Source organism: Hoplias malabaricus, chromosome 8 (genome assembly GCF_029633855.1).
Source record: "Hoplias malabaricus isolate fHopMal1 chromosome 8, fHopMal1.hap1, whole genome shotgun sequence".
NCBI classification, from domain to species: domain Eukaryota; kingdom Metazoa; phylum Chordata; class Actinopteri; order Characiformes; family Erythrinidae; genus Hoplias; species Hoplias malabaricus.
Genome location: NC_089807.1, coordinates 8335464 through 8354815, shown reverse-complemented (window position 1 = coordinate 8354815; position 19352 = coordinate 8335464). Strand labels below are relative to the sequence as shown.

At 44.8% G+C, this 19352-nt stretch overlaps 1 protein-coding gene across 1 annotated transcript; it reads right to left on the bottom strand.

The window, feature by feature from the left end:
* Positions 1-9296: 9296 nt before the first annotated feature.
* On the bottom strand, positions 9297-18809 carry dact2 (dishevelled-binding antagonist of beta-catenin 2). The gene is made up of 4 exons (XM_066679597.1): positions 18512-18809; positions 13040-13172; positions 12553-12849; positions 9297-11566 (listed from the first exon to the last, which is right to left on the bottom strand). Exons 1-4 carry the CDS (start codon positions 18785-18787, stop codon positions 9672-9674), a joined length of 2601 nt encoding a protein of 866 aa, XP_066535694.1. The 5' UTR covers positions 18788-18809; the 3' UTR covers positions 9297-9671.
* Positions 18810-19352: the final 543 nt, after the last annotated feature.

The following is a 19352-nucleotide window of genomic DNA, read 5'->3' as shown; positions in this document are numbered from 1 at the left end:
GTTCTACAAGGTTAGCTTTAAAACAGTTATACATTAACTTTACTAATCCTAGAGAACTAGTAAACATCTCGTATCTTCACATCATAGACAATTGCCTTCAGATGACCCCAAAGATAAAAGTCTAAGGGGTCAGATTGAGAGACCTTGGGGGCCATTCAACTGGCCCACGATGACCAATCCACTTTCCAGGAAACTGTTCATCCAGGAATGCTCGGACCTGACACCCATAATGTGGTGGTTCACCATCTTTCTGGAAAAACTCAGGGAACGTGCCAGCTTCAGTGCATAAAGAGGGAAACACATCATCAGGTAGCTATTTCACATTTCCAGTGGCCTTGAGGTTTCCATTGATGAAGAATGGCCCCACTATGTACCACACCATACCATCAAGACGTGCAGCACCTGAAACTACGGACACTGGAAGCCTGTGCTAGCATTTCTCCTGCGGTGTTGCTATCAGTGTGTGAAGAGTGGGAGAAGAGGGTTGCTTTGACAATCAACACAATGGGCAGCACTTTGAACACATTTTATAAGTGGTCAGAAACTTGTAAATAACCCATGAAAGAATAAAGTTACGTTAAAACCAAGCACACCGTTGTTTTCTTGTGAAATTCCCAATAAGTTTGATGTGTCACATGACCCTCTTCCCGTTGAAAAAACAAAAGTTGGATCCAAAATGGCCGACTTCAAAATGCACATCATGGTCCCCACCCATCTTGAAAAGTTTCCCCCCCTCCCATATACTAATGTGCCACAAACAGGAAGTTAATATCACCAACCACTCCCATTTTATTAAGGTGTATCCATATAAACGGCCCACCCTGTAGAATAAGGTACAGTTATGTTCCCTTAGTAAAGGCACTGAAGATTTACTGAGGTTTTTCTAACAGTGTAGAATGTATTTTTAGAAATTGATGTTGATGTGGTGTGTACACGAACAAGTGAAATGACTAAATTCACATTCTCAGGTCTGAGCTTAATTAGTACCTTGACATTTTCAGTACGATCTGAACTTTCTGAACGTATTAAAAATATGTTACTGCTGCCTTTCTCTCACTATAATAAAAGGGTTATTAATGACTTTTTATGTGTTTACAACCTAATTAATAACCATGTAATAAACCGCTATATAAATCATTTATAAACTCGTATGAGTGTAATCTTATTTTAATGTCGATTGATATTAGAGAAGACAAAGTGAGGTCAGTATTTGGTGAGATCTGAAGGTTAACTGTAGATAGAAGTGGGTTCACTATTTGGCAAACAACAGGTCACTGTTCCCCTATATATTTATGTGTTCTAACAGATTATTAATAAACTTTAATGTGTTTACAACCTAATTAATGACCATTAATAAACAGATTGTAAACCGTTTATGTTCATTTATAAGTGTAGTCTTATTCTAAAGTGGTACCTCGTTATCAGAGGCGCACAGTGCTGAAAGATCTGGAAAATAAAACCAGAAACTGACCGGAGTCTGATCTGTGTTTGGGAAAGGACACCCGAACCTGACCGATCCATTACTGGTGATTCTGAATGAAGGGAAGGAGTAAAGACTGCCACAGTCAGAGTGACCCAGCGACAGTGGGTGAGTGACTGTAGGGGACGTCATTGTCTGAGAAGAGTGTAAAAAAATCATTGATTTGTGACACAGCCGTAGCAGGCGGCCATTTGTTGGGGCCGGGCCTTGGACAGGGATTACCTCATTTTAAATGGAAACCCTAGAGCTCTTCCTTCCTTCCCTCCCCCCTCTCTCACTCTCTGCCCCTCACCCCCCATCTTTCTGTCCCTCTCTCCTTTTCTCCTTCTCTGCAGCACCATGACCTCACCTTCCTCGGCTTTCAATTAGCAGGGGTCTGTTGGGGGGCCATTGTTAGGGCAGGTCTCTCCCTGTTCCCTTCAGGCTGCCACCACTGTATGATTAATTACTGCTGGGAGGAGAGCAGTGTGAATGCACTGCAGGTTTATTTAGTTAAGGACAGTTTTTACTGTGAATAAAAACCAGGGTCAGTTACAATGAGTATAATCATTTTAACACTGAGATGTTAATTACACTTGCGTCAGAGGCACAATATTAAATATTATGTATTAAATACATGAACCAAGAAGCCACACTGACATTTCTAATAAATGCTTTTCTTTTATTTAAAACTGAACAAGCGAAACACTTTGTGATTACAGAGATTAGCTTTAAAAATTAACTTAGGACCCCCACAGAGCAGGTGTGATGTGGTGGTGGATCATTCTCAGCGCTGCAGTGACACTGACGTGGTGGTGGTGTGTTAGTGTGTGCTGTGCTGGTGTAGAGTGGATCAGACACAGCAGTGCTGCTGGAGTTTTTAAACCCTGTGTCCACTCTCTGTCCACTCTGTGAGACACTCCTCCCTCGTTGGTCCACCTTGTAGATGTAGAGTCAGAGACAGTAGCTCATCTGTCGCTGCACAGTGTGTGTCGCTCGTCCTCTAGTCCTTCATCAGTGACACAGGACGCTGTCGGCTGGATGTTTTTGGTCGGTGGACTGTTCTCGGTCCAGACACTGAGAAGTTTAAAAACTCCAGCGAGGCTAGAAATGACTTCAAGGAATGAAGAAATCAATGAATCACCCATGTGGATAATGCTCTAAGCCCCTCCTACAGGTCATCTGAGGCTGGGCGGGTCTTTAGTTCCTGTGTGTGTGTGTGTGTGTGTGTGTGTGTGTGTGTGTGCTGAAATCTTCAAGCCATAATCGATGTAATGAGATCCCTTACGGCTGTGGTAATCCTGCAGTATAACAGGACTCCTGTGGAGCTTCAGAACTGAGCACTGCTCTGAGCTTCTCTCTCTCTCTCTCTCTCTCTCTCTCTCTCTCTCTCTCTCTCTTTCTGCATGGGTGAACTCCCAAACTAATTCAGCTGTGCAGGTGCACCCCAACGTCTCCTCACACTTCCCCCATCTCTGCACCATAGGGTTTCTGTCATGAAATGGCTACTATAGCAGAGCTGATATTACATAGGCTTGAGGTGTATTAAGTTTAAAGTTGGTCTTAAGCTTAAGTCATGTCTGTGTGAGTCAAGTTCAAGTTCAGCTTTAAGCCATCAGCCTTTAAGCCATTTGCCGCTGGAGACTGAAAGTTGAGATGACATGATATAGCTCCTCTGATACCCACACCAAGCAGAGATAATCAGACATCAGTGATGACTGACAAGTGACCTCATGAAGATACTTCATACTTCTACTTCTCCACCAGGTGAATCAGGTCCTGGTTCTGGTTCTGGAAGTGGGTTCTTGTTTAGTGGCTGTTCTCTCGTGGTTCAGAGTGAGTCGAGTAGGGACTAAACCGTGGCGTGTAAACCTTGCAGAGCGCTGATCGTCCAGAGAGAGTCGTCACTCTACGCCACGCAACGCAGACGACCAGCACCAACTCTCCATCTTTAAAATCTCCAGCTGCAGCAGAGATCACGTTTGTTTTTATCCGACTCACGACGGCAGCTCGTAAAATGACGCCGTGGTCTTTTGAAGAGGTTCAAACGCTCCTCGGATCGGTGGCCGACGAAAGAATCCAGCGAGAGCTGGACGCTGCAACAAGGAAGGAACAAACTCTACTGATCTGTCTGAACTGATGACGGAGCTGTGTTCAGTCCCAAGCAACAACAACACGCCGATACACCATGAGTAAACACCGCTTAACGTTACCACCGCCGTTGTTGTGGTTTCCAAAGCCCACTGTTCCCCTTAGAGACGGGAGTTTGAGATGACACCAGATACATTTGGGGGGGCTCTGTAAGTGGGAAACCAACCAGGGACGAAACAGAGAGTTAGAGTCCAGTAGAGAGCAGTAGAATAGTGTAGGTACGTGGTGAAAAAGCACCAGATCACTGTGTCTGATGTCAGGCCTTGGCTGCCCAGTGTTTGTCAGTAGTGCATTGTTGTTTGTGATCGAGGACTAATCGTTCAACACCAGTACCTGACCTCACTGATGTTCTTATGGCTAAATTACCATCAGATACATACAGAAACATTCCTACACCTAGAGCAAAGCCTCCTCAGAATAGCACAAGCTGTTATTCACAGTAAAAGAGGACAACCTCCACAGAAAATATATTAATTTCTGAATAGATTTTAGATGAGAGTGTGTCCACAAACGTTTGGCTAAATAACTTATGAAGCATGTAGACAGCCCCCAGGCTGGAACACTCTATATCTCCACCATGAGTGTGCAGGGCTAAAATGATTTTTGCTGAATAAGCAGATATATTTGTGACATCACAAAAACGGTGATTTTACCTTGGCGGGTTGGCTTAGTGTAAAATATATGACGGGAGGAAAAGAGGGATGATATGGGCCCTTTAAGGAGCATGTTGTGGTGATCTTGGGCAGGGAGCTGGTAATTTGTTCCATTGTGAGGAGATGTGTGAGCTGATCCGGTCAGACAGCTGCCCGAGGTGAACACAAGCACAAGGTCAAGCCTATTGCCCCTAACGGAGCTTCAAAGAAACACAGCTGGACCCCTGGCCCCTCGCCCTCCCCGGCTTACCCCACCCAGCCCATTTCTTTTCTTTCTGCAGGTTCTGGCTGTTTCTATCAGGACTTAATCACAATCCTCACTGGGGTCAAAGCTCACCGTAGCCAGACGAGACCGTGTCACAACAGAAACTCTGAGCGGTCCAACCCTGCTGACCGTTTCATTGATCAGGAGAGACGGCGTCGGTGAGGCACAGCGGGAATATGCCTTGTTTTTACAGAAGATGTATATGTAATATGTCGAAATGTTTAAGACACCTCTAATAGTGAATCCAGAGCTTTAATGTGCAGCCACTTTGAATACAGATGTTCACTTATGACCTTGCTCAGTGCCATCAGATCCTCACAGAAATGTTCAAACCTCAAGTGTAATGCCTTCCCAGGAGTAGAGACTGTTTCTGCAGCAAAAAAAGAAACAGAATCCTGACTAATATCCTTCATCTCAGGAACAATTTTAAATGAGCGGCTGTCCAGAAACTTTTGGCCACGTAGATTATGTCTCAGTGGCCGTTGAGAATGCTTCGTGACATGAAAATGTGTCCTGACAAGTGCAGTCACCCTGTGGATCAGAGCAGCGCTGCTCTGATTGGTTAGTCCCGCCCCCAGGATGGGTTTGATTTGCTGGAAGAAAATGACACATCTTTTTGAAAAATGCATTTTTTTTTTTATGTTACTGCACAAGTGCCACGTTGGGCACCGGAGCTCCATCCAATGACTTCACTGATATTCCTGTGGCTGAATGCAATCAAATGCATGCAGAAATGTTCGGAAAACAAGTGTAACACCCGCTGAGAATATTAGACAGTTGCTGCAGTAAAGTAGTGAAAAACTCCCAGTGGAAAAGATGATGAGACATTATGACATTATAGACATTAAATGTCTATAAACATTTAATGTTGAGCACATAGTGGCTCTTCACCTCTAGCTCTGTTTCAGTGGCGTTTAGGCTTTGTCAGGAAACCCTAGTGGGTGTTGGGTAATTCTTTTGTAGCTTGTTCTATGTGTTTTGGCCTTGGGTCCAAACTCACACTGTGTCTGAGGACCATCACTGGAAGTGGACCTTTTGGAAAACCTCCAGGCGACTGTCTGTGAGGAGTGTGGTGTGTTCTTCCTGTGTCTGCGTGGGTTTCCTCCGGGTGACTGTCTGTGAGGAGTGTGGTGTGTTCTCCCTGTGTCTGCGTGGGTTTCCTCCGGGTGACTGTCTGTGAGGAGTGTGGTGTGTTCTCCCTGTGTCTGCGTGGGTTTCCTCCGGGTGACTGTCTGTGAGGAGTGTGGTGTGTTCTCCCTGTGTCTGCGTGGGTTTCCTCCGGGTGACTGTCTGTGAGGAGTGTGGTGTGTTCTCCCTGTGTCTGCGTGGGTTTCCTCCGGGTGACTGTCTGTGAGGAGTGTGGTGTGTTCTCTCTGTGTCTGCGTGGGTTTCCTCCGGGTGACTGTCTAAGAGGAGTGTGGTGTGTTCTCCCTGTGTCTGTGTGGGTTTCCTCCGGGTGACTGTCTGTGAGGAGTGTGGTGTGTTCTCCCTGTGTCTGCATGGGTTTCCTCCATGCCGTCCAGGGACAGAGCAGTGTTTTCTTTTTACATTTTGAGCAGTGTGTTTCCACGTTTTGATGTGATATGGGATATTTTTTAACCCACAAGAGCCTGTGGTGACATATGTGTCACAAACTTTTTATGAGGTCTGGAAAGTTCCCTACACAGCGTTATCCATCACGTTTATAGTCACATAACATTTGGTGTATGTGTGACCTCAGTTACAGGATGATGGTGTGTTGGTGAGGAGAAATACTTACTTTAAAAGCATATTTTTGCTCTAAAAGGTGTGTTCTAACCTTTTCAACAATTTAAATGCTTTAGTCACCGTTCCTGTGTCACATAAGACCCACTCTGAACCCATTTCAGGAGCAAAATGTTGGAATACAAGGTACAAAATTGATAGTGTGTGTATTTATGTTACAGTGGGATTTTAACCCAGAAATAAATACAGAACACTGAAAGGTTCCATGTTTCTTTTGTCTCTTTTATATTTCTCATAATTTGGCTTCATGGCGAACAGAGTCTGGGCTCTTAAGGGTTAAAAACAATACTTGTGTGGATAATATGATTTTAAAAAACGACGGAGGAACACACCCTTTCCAAAGCATACCAGTGTGTGTGTGTGTGTGGACCAGGCCTTAGAATTGAGCAATCCTTTAAATGCAGAGCACAGACCCACTGCCTGAGTTCACGAGGACAGACTCATGCAGAGCCAGGGCTCATAAGTAAAAGTTGATGAAATCCTGAGACACTGTGTCATAGACTTAAGCCCCTTGAAACCCTGTCTGACTGAGATAAAAAAGGAACTTAAGAGATCATGTGGTCTCCACCTGTGTGTTTCTAAAAGGCCTGTTGCTCCAAAACAGTCCTTAAACCTCATTCCAACCTCCGTGACACCGCAGGAATTTTAATAGAAAAATCCACCATGGATTTGCGAGAGCACTCTGTTCATTCCATAAGGCAGCTCTGTGGTGGGGTCTCTCTCTCTCTCTCTCTGCATGGTCTCTGCTTTTTTTGTCAGTCGTTAACCTCCCTAAAACCTTCGTTAGTATGACGTTCACTGTATAAACTACTCCTCTCCCACTGAGTGAACTCAACATATTTAATATGCACACATCGCGGAGAGAGACGTTCAACTGAGGAGCTCAGGAGAAGCTGTGTTTGAGCCTAAGGTCACCATGCCCGATGCCAAGTGTGCAGCAGTAGGTGTAACCCCCCTAAGATCACGCTGTGGAGACGTGCAGCTGTGTTCTCAACAGACTGAGCTCTATATAATACATTTGAGATGAGTGTGAATAGTGTTTGTGATCCAGAACTAATACAACACCAGCAAATGATCTTTCTAATGTTCTTTTGCTGTTAAGTACAATCAAATCCTCACAAACATGTACAAACATCTAGCCAAATGTTTTCCCAGAAAAGCAGAAGCTGTTACTGTAGCAAAAGTGGAACCCACTCACAATGGAATGAAAAATCTTATGGTGCTTTTCCACTACAAGGCACCTACTCTACTCTGCTGTACTCAGACTACTGTTGTTGTTTGGGACTGAACACAGCTCCGTCATCAGTTCAGACAGATCAGTAGAGTTTGTTCCTTCCTTGTTGCAGCGTCCAGCTCTCGCTGGATTCTTTCGTCGGCCACCGATCCAAGGAGCGTTTGAACCTCTTCAAAAGACCACGGCGTCATTTTACGAGCTGCCGTCGTGAGTCGGATAAAAACAAACGTGATCTCTGCTGCAGCTGGAGATTTTACAGATGGAGAGTTGGTGCTGGTCGTCTGCGTTGCGTGGCGTAGAGTGACGACTCTCTCTGGACGATCAGCGCTCTGCAAGGTTTACACGCCACGGTTTAGTCCCTACTCGACTCGCTCTGAACCACGAGAGAACAGCCACTAAACAAGAACCTGATGGAAAAGCAAAACAAAAAACAAAAAAAACAAAAAAGAGTAGTGTAGTGTAAGGACCATTCGGTGGAAAAGTGCCAGTACAGTAAGTAAGGCCTTGGTGGTTCGCACCTTGTCCCTCACACGTATAACACCTGTATGTGAGGTTATTCAGTGCAAACAACCTCGTGAAGCTCATTAAATGCTTATCTTATGTGGGTTAATTGTCTGCTAGATAAACTCTTGCACAGTTTCACCCCTCGGGTGCAGAATAAAAAACAGATTTCCATTATCTGCTATCAGCCTTCACTGTATTTTAACAGGGCAAAGAGGCTTCGGGAGAATGTGAGTTCAAATCCACAGACAAGAATGACTCATTTGAACATTAAATAGCATTTATTTTGCAAAACATATATGATGCATAGCAAGAAATCAATGTGCAAAACACACTTACACACATTATTATTAAGTCACAAAATACAAGAACACCCTTGTCCTTTAAAACTGAAATGTTTTTCAAAGAATATTTTTGGCGAGTTTTGATTTATTAAAATATATTTACATTGTACATTCTGCATGCATAGATCTGTGGGTCAATGTCCACCTTTCATTAATTTGATTTCCAGTCAAAACGGCTGGAGGAATTGCAAATAATCTGCAGGGATCGTTCTCCACGAATCTACAGCTCGGCCGTAGAAGTTTGTAGCATGTTGTGCTTTTGTTTTTCAATCATTATCATTTGACTTTCCTGTTTCCTAAGAATGAAGGTTATTTTTGTCTCTGCAGAGACGTGCCTTCTGAAAAATGAGTTAACACGCTTTTGATTTGGAAATTCAATAAATGAAAGGTGGTTTCTGACTGGGAACATTTTTTTTTTCTTTTTGGATCCACAATTTCTCTTTAAAAGGCAATAAAATATTAGTCTTTGGCTGGTAAGACAGAGGAGTGGCAGCCCACGTTCAGACCTGTAGAAATGCACTTTACACCAAGTAAAATAAGGTACATGTTCATTTAAATGGGACATACTCCCCCTCGTCTCCACAGTGGAACACAGTTCTGTTTCTTAATGAAGCGTCTGTGACCTGCTTTGGTCCAAACCCCACGAGCCCCACAGCAGTGTTCTCCCCCTGTGTAAACAGCCCTGTTCAGAACGCCCGCTTTCAGCACCTGTTCCTTTAAATGATAATGAGCCGCTCGCTGTTCACCCCGACCCCGAGCGCACAGCAGTGAGGAGCGAGGAGCAGAAGCTCTGGTTTTTAGCCGTTTTCCCTCTGTTCTCTTTCTTCTCCGTTTTTACTCAGTGCTCTTATTTCTCCGCGCTCGTTGTGTCTGTTTTGCTGAGTTTAACCTCGTCTTTGTGCGCTCACATAAACATGGGTCCAGCGCTGTGATTGGACAGACTCAGACGAGGGGGCGGGGCCATTCTAAAGTCTCTGTACTTGACGTCAGAAGCGGAGCAGAATCAGAATGACTCGTTTTATCCTGTGTTTTCTAACTTATGCAGCACACAGAACAATGCATACTGACACTTTACTTGCCAAGAACAGTTTTTTCCTGTGTTGAGTGTTGCTGCCATGCACATATCAGTGCTTTCCCTGCTGTAACACACTAATCAGCTAATTACCCCACCATTTCTGAAAAGAAAAGGGTGAATCAGGGAATAAAAACATTTTATCTGCAGAGGAACCCAGAGCACTAGGTCAGGATCCTCTAACATGTGTCAGAATACTGCAAGAAGTTTCCAGAGTAGGCCTGAGATTTACACCAGAGTCATGACTTTCAGCGATGCTGGTTGGAAGCGGCGGATTTTCTTCTTCAGTGCTCTGGAAGCTTTGATGCGGCACGCCACCGGCTCTGGTCGGGAATGCTGCTGAAGGGAAAGCCCAGCTGCTGTTGGGCCTACAGCTGCCTCTGGCCATACCAGATCCCCATCATCTTCCACCTCCTCTTCCTCCAAAATGTCATCATCCTCATCATCCAGCGACAGGCTGCTGTCCGAATGGGAGGCGGTCAGGGATTCCTGGCTGGACTCGCTGTCTCCAAAACGGTTGGTTGTGTAGTCGCTCAACTCTCCCTCACTGCTCTCCGCGATGGTGGAGTGGAACAAGGAGGCACATTCGGCTGAGTACTCGGAGAACTCCGACTCGCATTTTGAAGGATAGCGGGCACCAGGAGGAGCAGGTGGGTATCTGAAATTCATGTTGCTGAAGTAGGAAGAGGAAGACAGAGTAGGTTGGAGTGGACGAGGAACACCACCCCAGTTAACAGAGCGGGGTTTCAGGCTAACACTTCGCACCATGCCTTGCTTTTGCGGGAGTCGTTGGGTTGGAAGCTCCTTGGATCTTTGATAGTGGGCTGAAACACTTGGTGGGAGCTGGATCTCAGAGGCGGAAGGCCATTTTCGAGAGCTCTGCTTTCTTCTCGGCTGGCCAAGCACAGGGTTGCCCAGGTCTAGGAACTGGGCCTTACGGGGCTTGCTGGACTTCTGCTGGGGCTGAGACTGGACATCAGCACTAGGACCCAGAAGACTGGACTCAGAACACGATCTAACCCTCGCTTCCCGAAGGTGGCCGTCCATCCTCTCTCTTTCCACATAGGTCTGCTTTGACTCTCGGTCTCCACGAGCTTTAAATCCACACACTCTCTCCTTCTCCAACTCTCTAAGGGATTGCCTCTGCTGGTGCTTTCTACCTGGAGGTTTCTCATTACCTTTCTTCCGAAGCTTCACTGCCTTTGTCTTCTTGTCTGCCTGATGTACCTTCACCCGTTGAGACCCTGCCGGCACAAACTGGGCATGGACGAATTCAGATTGCCCTGGACGAGCATGACCACCATCACTGCTTCTGTTCTCCTCGTTGCTGGAGATCAAGTGGTGTCTCCTCTCTGGAAGCTTTGAGATCAAAGATAGACCATTAGAGTCATGGTTCTTTCCATGATCAACCTGAATGCATTGTTTGTTGTCCTCGGTTTTCTCTCTAACTTTGCTCACAGGGCCCAAAGCTAAGGTTGCCCTGTGATCCCTGGTACTTGGTGGATACTGAACATGGCACAGACGGCCTGGATTTGGTTCTTCTGATCTACTGCTGGATGGGATTTTTTGCTCTTGACCAAAGTTTCTCGGCAGTGAATTCCTCTCAGTCGCTACTGAGTTCCCTGAGGACACTGTTTTTTGCTGTGGGGCACCCAGCACTTCAGCAGTCCTCAAATGTCCATAGTTCAGTTCTTGAGCTCTGGGTGCAATCAGTCCATGACTCTGGGTGTCACTGCAGGGAATCTGGGCCTTTCCGGTAACCATTTCATTCTTGCTGGAGCTGCGCTGAACCAGTTTAGCAATGTAACCTACAGGTGTGGAGTCACTCAGCTCCTGTTTGGGTTGAGAGTCCTCAGAGTATCCCACTTCAGTCTGATTCTCCTGGCCCTGGAAAGCCATGACCTCCCCCTGATCTCCAGTGAGAGTGAAGATGGGGCTCTGGAGGGCCACCGCATGTAAGGGGCTGGGGTAGCGGTATACTTCAATTCCGTTTCGGGATACGAGGTTACTCTGATATTTGGGATCCACGGCGGGATTACAGAGGTTATTGCAAAGGGTGGTGATCTTCGTATCAACAGGTTTAGAGCAGCCAAAGCCAGGGCTAATCACTCGGTCGAGATCACCTGAAAAATAAGAACAGATACACAATGATTTCGCAAAACAGTCACGTCTTCTATGATGTCCAGCATTAAGAAATAAATACATTTCTTTATCGGTTTTGTCAGGCCAACTCCAGCCTCTAAGTTAGGTCTCCATTATCACATAATCCTACCAAACTGGCATGGTAAAGGCTAGCATGTGCCCCCTCCATATGAAATAGTCACATGATATAAGCCACTGATTTGTTTCTAAGTAAATCAGCAGCACTGCACACCTCAAAAACGTTCTGAGGGAAAGACTAACTGCCTGTTTTGATATGACAGCTAAGAGATGTCCACGTTAGCTTGCGCTGAGTGATAGAGTGATTGCTGGCTCTGTACACTTGGCCTCCCCACCTCATATTTAACAGTTATTCAATCTTAATTACAGCAGAAATATATGGAATCTGATTTGTGGAAAATAAACCTTAAATATCAAACAAAAATAAGAATTTGAGGGAGAATAAAACTCACAGACGCAAATATAACCATTGCAAATGTAAATTATACGACCTGCAAAGATATTTTTCCATTATGGCGTTTATTAGCTTTAATTCAATTTTGAGTGGAAGCGTGTCTTCTGGGGCACTGAGCTGTCATTCAAAAACGTATTTGCCAGTTTATCACCTCAGACCGACGAGAGAGAACTGGCAGCAGAAATAACACTATCAGAGTAGTAGAAGACCAATACTTTACACCATTGCACAGTCGTTTGTTTAAAATGGGTCGTGACTTTATAATCATTGCTAATGCGCCCTGAATTCCTTCCCAAAAATATACCTGATTTCACCTTCTCATTTCAGCATTAACGGGTGTGGTCTGCACTAACTTTCTTATTTATGTTTGATATTTAAGTTGTTTTTCCTTGAAACACTGCTGAATATAAACTTATAAACTATTCAGTGGTGTCAATACTTTTGTCCTTGGTAAGGTTCACATAGAAGCACTTATTACTTATACACAGGGCTCACCTGTTGAGACAGGTCTCTGTCTGGCTCTTTCTGAGCTCACAGACGTTGTACGTATTCCGCAGCTTCCCAGTCGCACTCCCAGCCCTCGAGGAGCGTCCGTCTGAGCTGTTGACTCATCGGCGGAGCGTCGACGGGACACATCGGCTTGGCTGGGAGGGCTACGGTGGTGGCGAATAGAAGAGGCGGAGGACAGTGGGAGCAAGCTGGCCTGGGACGAGGTGGAGAGGCACTCGCTGTAGAGAGATGTGCAGGAGTTGGACAGGGAGCCCAGTCCTCCATCGCTGAGCTCGTAGAACCCTAAAGGAAGTACATTATTAGAAATTTATTTAGACTTTTTTGACTCTTGGCTTGTTAATATAAAGTTTATAACACTGTAATTCCTATAAATAGTTGTATGAGAAACTGAAGCGTGGGCTCATATAAGTTCAGAGTTCTTTGCCCCTGTGTATTTTGTTTGCATGGTGTGTTTGTGGATTCCTCCACTCACCTGAGCTCGGCCTGCTGTCACTCTCCAGGTGCTCAGCAGAAGCTTTACACACGTCCAGCTTGAGCTCGCTGATCTGCTGATCCAGCTGCTGCAGGTGTGTCTTCAGTCCAACATCCTGTCTGCGCAGACGTGTCTAAAGACAACAAACACAGGAGTAGGTCGTCATGAGTCACGACCCTGTTTCCAGGTGTCATTGGGAAGTCACCGGTTTGTCACATGGATGGCACAGTGAGGTACTGTAGCACCACAGTGAAATGATACTGCTTTCTTCACACACATGCAACACATAAAGGCAGAACATTGTCCTCGTGTTGGTGTAGGACTAATGTAGGATTACATTATAAACACATCAGGCAAAAGTCAACAGAGAGACCATCATACGGTTTTATTATTTTTTTATTATCAAGGAGAAAAAAGCAGAACAAATGTATTTATCTGATAATTACAGTAACGCTCATCGGTTTCTCACTATCTTTTCTGCAGATGTCAGGGATATTTGTTGCCACTGTTATGTGTTTATATAAAGCAGGTTTCCCCAGAGGAACTGTTTACTTGAGTCAGAAGCTGATGAAAAAAAGGCTTTCGTTAAGGAACAAAAGACAAACTCCCATGTTTCTGGAGACTCCAGGGGAGACCGTTTACAGATTTTTTTTCTTAAAAAAAGACAGTGCACTATGTTTTCAGAGGATATTGGAGCATAGTTCATGTATTTTTTCTTTTTCTAGATCAAACCAGTACCAGTTAAAACACAGCATAATATTTGTTCTCCAACATTAATGTTTCCATTTTACTTCATTTATTGTTAACAAATTGGTTGTTCCATTAACTTGGTTATTATTGCAATCATTTGTATGTGAATGGCCACCTGAATGGACACATGAATATCTCTTAAGCGATTACGTTTTTAAAAACTTTTATAAAACAATAGTCTTCACCCTGAATTTAGAATAAAACGTTTTGGGGGAAAAAAAATCCAGGTTAATGTTGTCATAACTTATGCATGAAAGGGTTAATGATGCTGTTCTGTGACCAGATGTTTTCTTCTTCTCAAATTTTTATCAAATCTGAATTGAGCTACATCCAGGGCTGGACGATACGGCCGACATTTATATCGCGATATATTTCTTAATTTCGGTCGATACGATATAATTCCGATATGGAATAGGAACCGTATAAAATCCTGCCAACAACTAAATGCAACGTGACCTCACCATCAACCAACCACCCCTCAGCTTTGTCAATATTAACATTTTTAAACTAACCTTTAAATCCAGTGCTGAAGTGACGACAGCGCCCTCTAATGACCGTCAGTCAGTGACAGACGCTGTAAATATGTTACTGAAATATTGAAAACGTGTTTAAAAATTGAAACTTTTTATATTGCGATAGTTTATTGATATTGAGTCCTTGTCCAGCCGTAGCTACATCTTTTTCCCTTTCCTAATGAAAGGAGTTTGACCAAATCTGTGGGTTAAAGATAGATATCGCAGCCTGCGAAGTTATGAGATAAGAAACTTTAAGGAAAAGTAAAGTGTAAAAGTCCTAACTGCATCAAACGTAACAACATCAACGCCTCTGTGCAGCAATCACTCGCATGTTGTGTCTCGGACGGTGGGGAGCAGCTCACGTTTCTTACAACTTTTAAAGGCAGTAAAATATCAGCTGTGATGGAGTGTCTAGTTTCTGAACGTGATACAGAGACAGACGCTGATGACCATTAAAGAAAAGCTAGAACTATGATATACTCTCGACACCGTGCAGTCAGTGTCTGCGCCCGCAGTTAAACATCGCTAAGAGTTCGTGTTTGTGGGGGACCAAGGGACCTTCGTGGCTTTTTGTTTGTCGCAGGGATGGTGTGCACCTCACCTCTGCAAACGTGGAGGACCAACTGTATATTATCATAGAGATATATATTCTTCTAAATGTAAATGTCTGGGTCTAAGAACCTCTGCGCTTTACTCTATATGTTTATAAACGTATGGATCTCCATATATCTGCGCTAACTGAGCTGCTCAGGAGCTAAAGTCCAGGACAGAGGTCACCCGTAGTGTCACAGTCTGTTGTAGTGCGGCTCAAACACACCTGACTCAACTCAGCAGTTTAGAGGTTGAGCTAGAACAGCTGTCCTCGACTCCTTTCAGCACCGAAACGGATGACCCTTCAAGTGGCATTTAAAGTCATGCCACGAATGACACAAGCAGCTCCACCTAAAGCCCTGCATATCTCGACTCCAACAGGTCACTGGCCAAAGGAGATCTTTAACGAATGACACGGGTTCCCTGCGGTTATACGACGTACAGGGGGAAGGACGGGAGGGAGAGAAGGAAAAGGAGGAAGAAGGAGTGTAGTTGACCATTAACCGGGCAAGGACAAGGGATGGCCTGGGGGTCTAGTGTTGTAGAGTCATTCATCTCCCCCACAGAGAAACACAGGCCTTTGTGAACTCAGACACAAGGCAATACAAGAGCAAACCAAATATTGAACTGGGGTGATCTGACCGTAACCTCTGCATTCCAAACGCTGAAGGTAGCAGGCCTTTTCTCGGAGTGAGATTATGGTCAAAAATAAGACCTGAAAGTGGGTGCCATTTATCTTCTGTATCCATCAGTTGTTTGTGAGAAAATGCGCCGATATCATCATTAAAAAAATGCAAAATCGAAAACAAATAGCGCCTCCTTCAAGATGGTTCTCTGTATAACGTCGTGTGTTTATTACTATGGGTCCAGCCTTGGTCAGGAACACTCACTCTGATCGGTGGACTTGCCTCGTACAGCAGGACTACTCCCCAGCATGAGAAAGCACGTCTCGCTGTTGGTGCCTTGTGTGTTACGCCCTGTGGTGAAAACCCTCTTAACGGTGACCAGTGGTGCATTAAACTTCTCGTTCAATGAAAGGGGATGTGGCCAGGACTCCACTGGAGGAGCCCTACTCACTGCACACTGCAGTAAAGCAAGTAAAGCAAGTAGGCAAGTAAAATTTACTGAAATCTAGTCTAAATATCTAGTGTTACTCATTTGGAAGTTGTTGTAAGAATGTAGTAAAAGTATTCAACTTATTTTTCCTGTTTTAAATCATTTTATCTACAGAAAGTGTCTTATTCCAGTGGCAGATATTTTTGCTTCTTTTAAGCATCATTTTATGTTATTTTTTTAATTTAGAAACAATATCTGCCACTGGAATAAGACACTTTCTGTAGATAAAATGATTTAAAACATGAAAAATAAGTTGAATACTTTTATTACATTCTTACAACAACTTCCAAATGAGTAACACTAGATATTTAGACTAGATTTCAGTAAATTTTACTTGCCTAGGTTTCATTTTGTGCAGTGCATTACACAGGACCAGGAAAGACTCAGAAACCATTTGTGTTTTAAAAGTGCGGATTTGTTTCTGTGATGTCACAAACCCAACATATTTAAATATACATATTTATTATTTACATAAAAGCAAGGGCTGGGACTCTCCTTTAAACAGTGTCAGGAGCGCAGTGCCTCTTACGGCCCGTCTACAACGCAAATTAAAATGTAATTAGAAACTGTTGCAGCTCTCCTTTGCTACAGCAAGAGGTTCAACGTTCACCGAAGCCACTTGTGAATTCAGAGGGTTTGGCTTTAGCATCCTGCTAGATTCCCTCGGTCGAGTGAAGCCACAGCGCTCAGAAACTTGGCAAAACACTGAACTGTGTGTTACTTCAAAACAGGGCAAATATATATAAGTAAATAAATAAGTGAATTAACTAAAGAATCAATAACTAAAAGATTGTGAAGTCTCAAAAATAACGGCGCTACAAAGGGTCCGTTGAGCGATGCCATAGAAGAACCACTTTTGGTTCTCCATAAAGAACCATGTGGGTGAAGAACCTTAAGATCGAGTGATGGATTTTTAAACTTTTATAAGGTTCTTCACGCTCACACATCTCTTAAACAAACTCGGTTCTTCTAAGGCATCGCTCAAAGAACCCTTTGTAGCACTGTGTAGCACATAGAACCTACAGTAGTTTGGCCTCTTCCATTCTGTTCAGGTCTGGACTGAGAACAGCCACCGACAACGAGACGGTGCACAGTTTCTAATGGATTACGAGGGGTCAGAAAATGGATGATGTTTTGGTTACGATACGAAATGTGCTGGGTATAAACACCTATGTAAATGTTGTAAGAGCCACAGGGTGATAATAAAATACAAGCAAATTACACAAACTACACTGAGCAAACGCAACCGCTCACTTTTAGACTTGTGTTTCTGTGCAACGCCACTTTTTCTGAATATTACCACTGGATGAACGCTGTAAAACAGGAGGTGGGACTCGGTGGGAGTCAATAGGGAGCTCTTCAGGTTTTGAGACACACCCAGAGATCCACACTGAGCCGAACTGAATGAGAGATTTCAACCGAGGAAGCAGCCTTCCTGTCCTAGAGCCGAGCGCAGTTGTATTCATGCGTTCACTGAGGAGCACCGTGGGGTTAAACACGGCGCGGCCGACCAGGTCAGCTTTCAGTGGCCATTCTCATTAAACTGGGTTAATCATCAGAGAGGAAACACCCCCCACCTGGACCTGCCCCCTTCCCCCTGCAGTGGACGGTGATTTACAGCCCTCACCAGCCCCCACAAGTCACCAAAAAAACAACCAGGACTGCTGTGTGTGTGTGTGTGTGTGTGTGTGTGTGTGTTTGGGTGTGGGGGGTGGGGATTAGTGTCAGATCTAAAAGCACCAACAGAGCAAAACTTCTACTTGAAGCATCTATCAGCAAAGAAACTGGGGTCTGTTTGGGGCTGTTCTTCACAGTTTGTCTCCAAGTGGATTTTGAAATAAATGGAGAAGATTCAATGGGTGCACACACACACACACACACACACACACACACAATATTCTGGTCCAAAACCTGTTTTTCTAACCTTTAAGCCATGGCTGCTTCAATGGTAATCAGGAGCCAATATCAGTCTCCTTATTTTTAGATGTGAACCACCTAATGAACATAGCTTTTAACTCACTCACTCACTCACTCACTTACTCACTCACTCACTCACTCACTCACTCACTCACTCACTCACTCACTTACTCACTCACTCACTCACTCACTCACTCACTCACTCACTCACTCACCTGCTCCACAAGGGGGTGCTATTCAATGTTACTGTCAGTTAGCTACTTTTTCTGGACCCTTTTCACCAGAACGGTCTGCGTTAGGGCTGTTTTACCGGCTTCATTCGTATTTAAACACGGTTTTACATTTAAATTGCGTTTATGTTTTTAATCTTTGTTCCGCTTTAATGGCTGATGGAGTGTGAAAAAAGGTTCAGAACCAGGAAAGTGAAACCCCAAACTCATGTGGTGGACCCTGCGTGAACTCCAACATTCATCTGTCATCTCACAAACATCATGTGTACATTTTACTGTCACTGTTCAACACACAGGCCAACATCAGATGGACAAACACGACCAACAACAACAAAATAAGAGTCTGTCCTCACCAGCTGCTGCTTGAGGGCAGTGAGTGTCGCCTCCAGGCGCTGCTCCTCGGAGTCGTTGCTGGTGTCCGGCTCCTTGCTCGTCACTTGGGGAAAACTGAACGGCTTTTCCTTGTTTATCCGGAGCGCCCAGCGGACCATGTGGCTCTGTTTGTCCCGGAGAAAGTGCAGCTCCTGGAGTCCTGCGAGCGCCGCCTGGAGCCGCTCAGCCGCACGGCCGCGGTCCACCGCCACAGCCGCGCTCAGCGCCTCGGCTGCGGACACTTTTCTGCTCAGCATCCCGCCGCTGGAGGAGAGGAACACATCCTTCGGAGAAAATGCTCACAGTCACTGCGACTCTCTCTCTCTCTCTCTCTCTCTCTCTCTCTCTCTCACACACACACACACTTGTCACACTCTTCGTTCTGTGTGTTACAGTGACAATGAGTACATTAGGGTGGAACTCTAAGCTCCGCCCACACCCCAGCGCCGCGTTAGCCATTGGTTAGAAGGTGTCTGGAAGCCACACCCACATTGAAGCTTACAATTGAATATCGATGAGCTCACAATACGTGCCTTTGTAGACTCCGCCCACAACCCGCTGGTGCGTGTGTGTGTGTGTGTGCGCTCTGCCCCCAGCTTCACACCACTTTAAACACTTTGGGATGAGATGGGACCAGTTGCACGAGCCCCAGGTCAGTATACACAATGACAAGCGTCGGCTAGAGAGGTGTAGAGTCCACCAGCACTGAGCTGCGTTCTCTGGAGTTGATGGAGCACCACCCAATGATTGAACAATTAAATGTAGGAAGATTTGGAGTGGTGTTTCTGATCCACTGCCAGTAATTATCAACCATCAGTGATC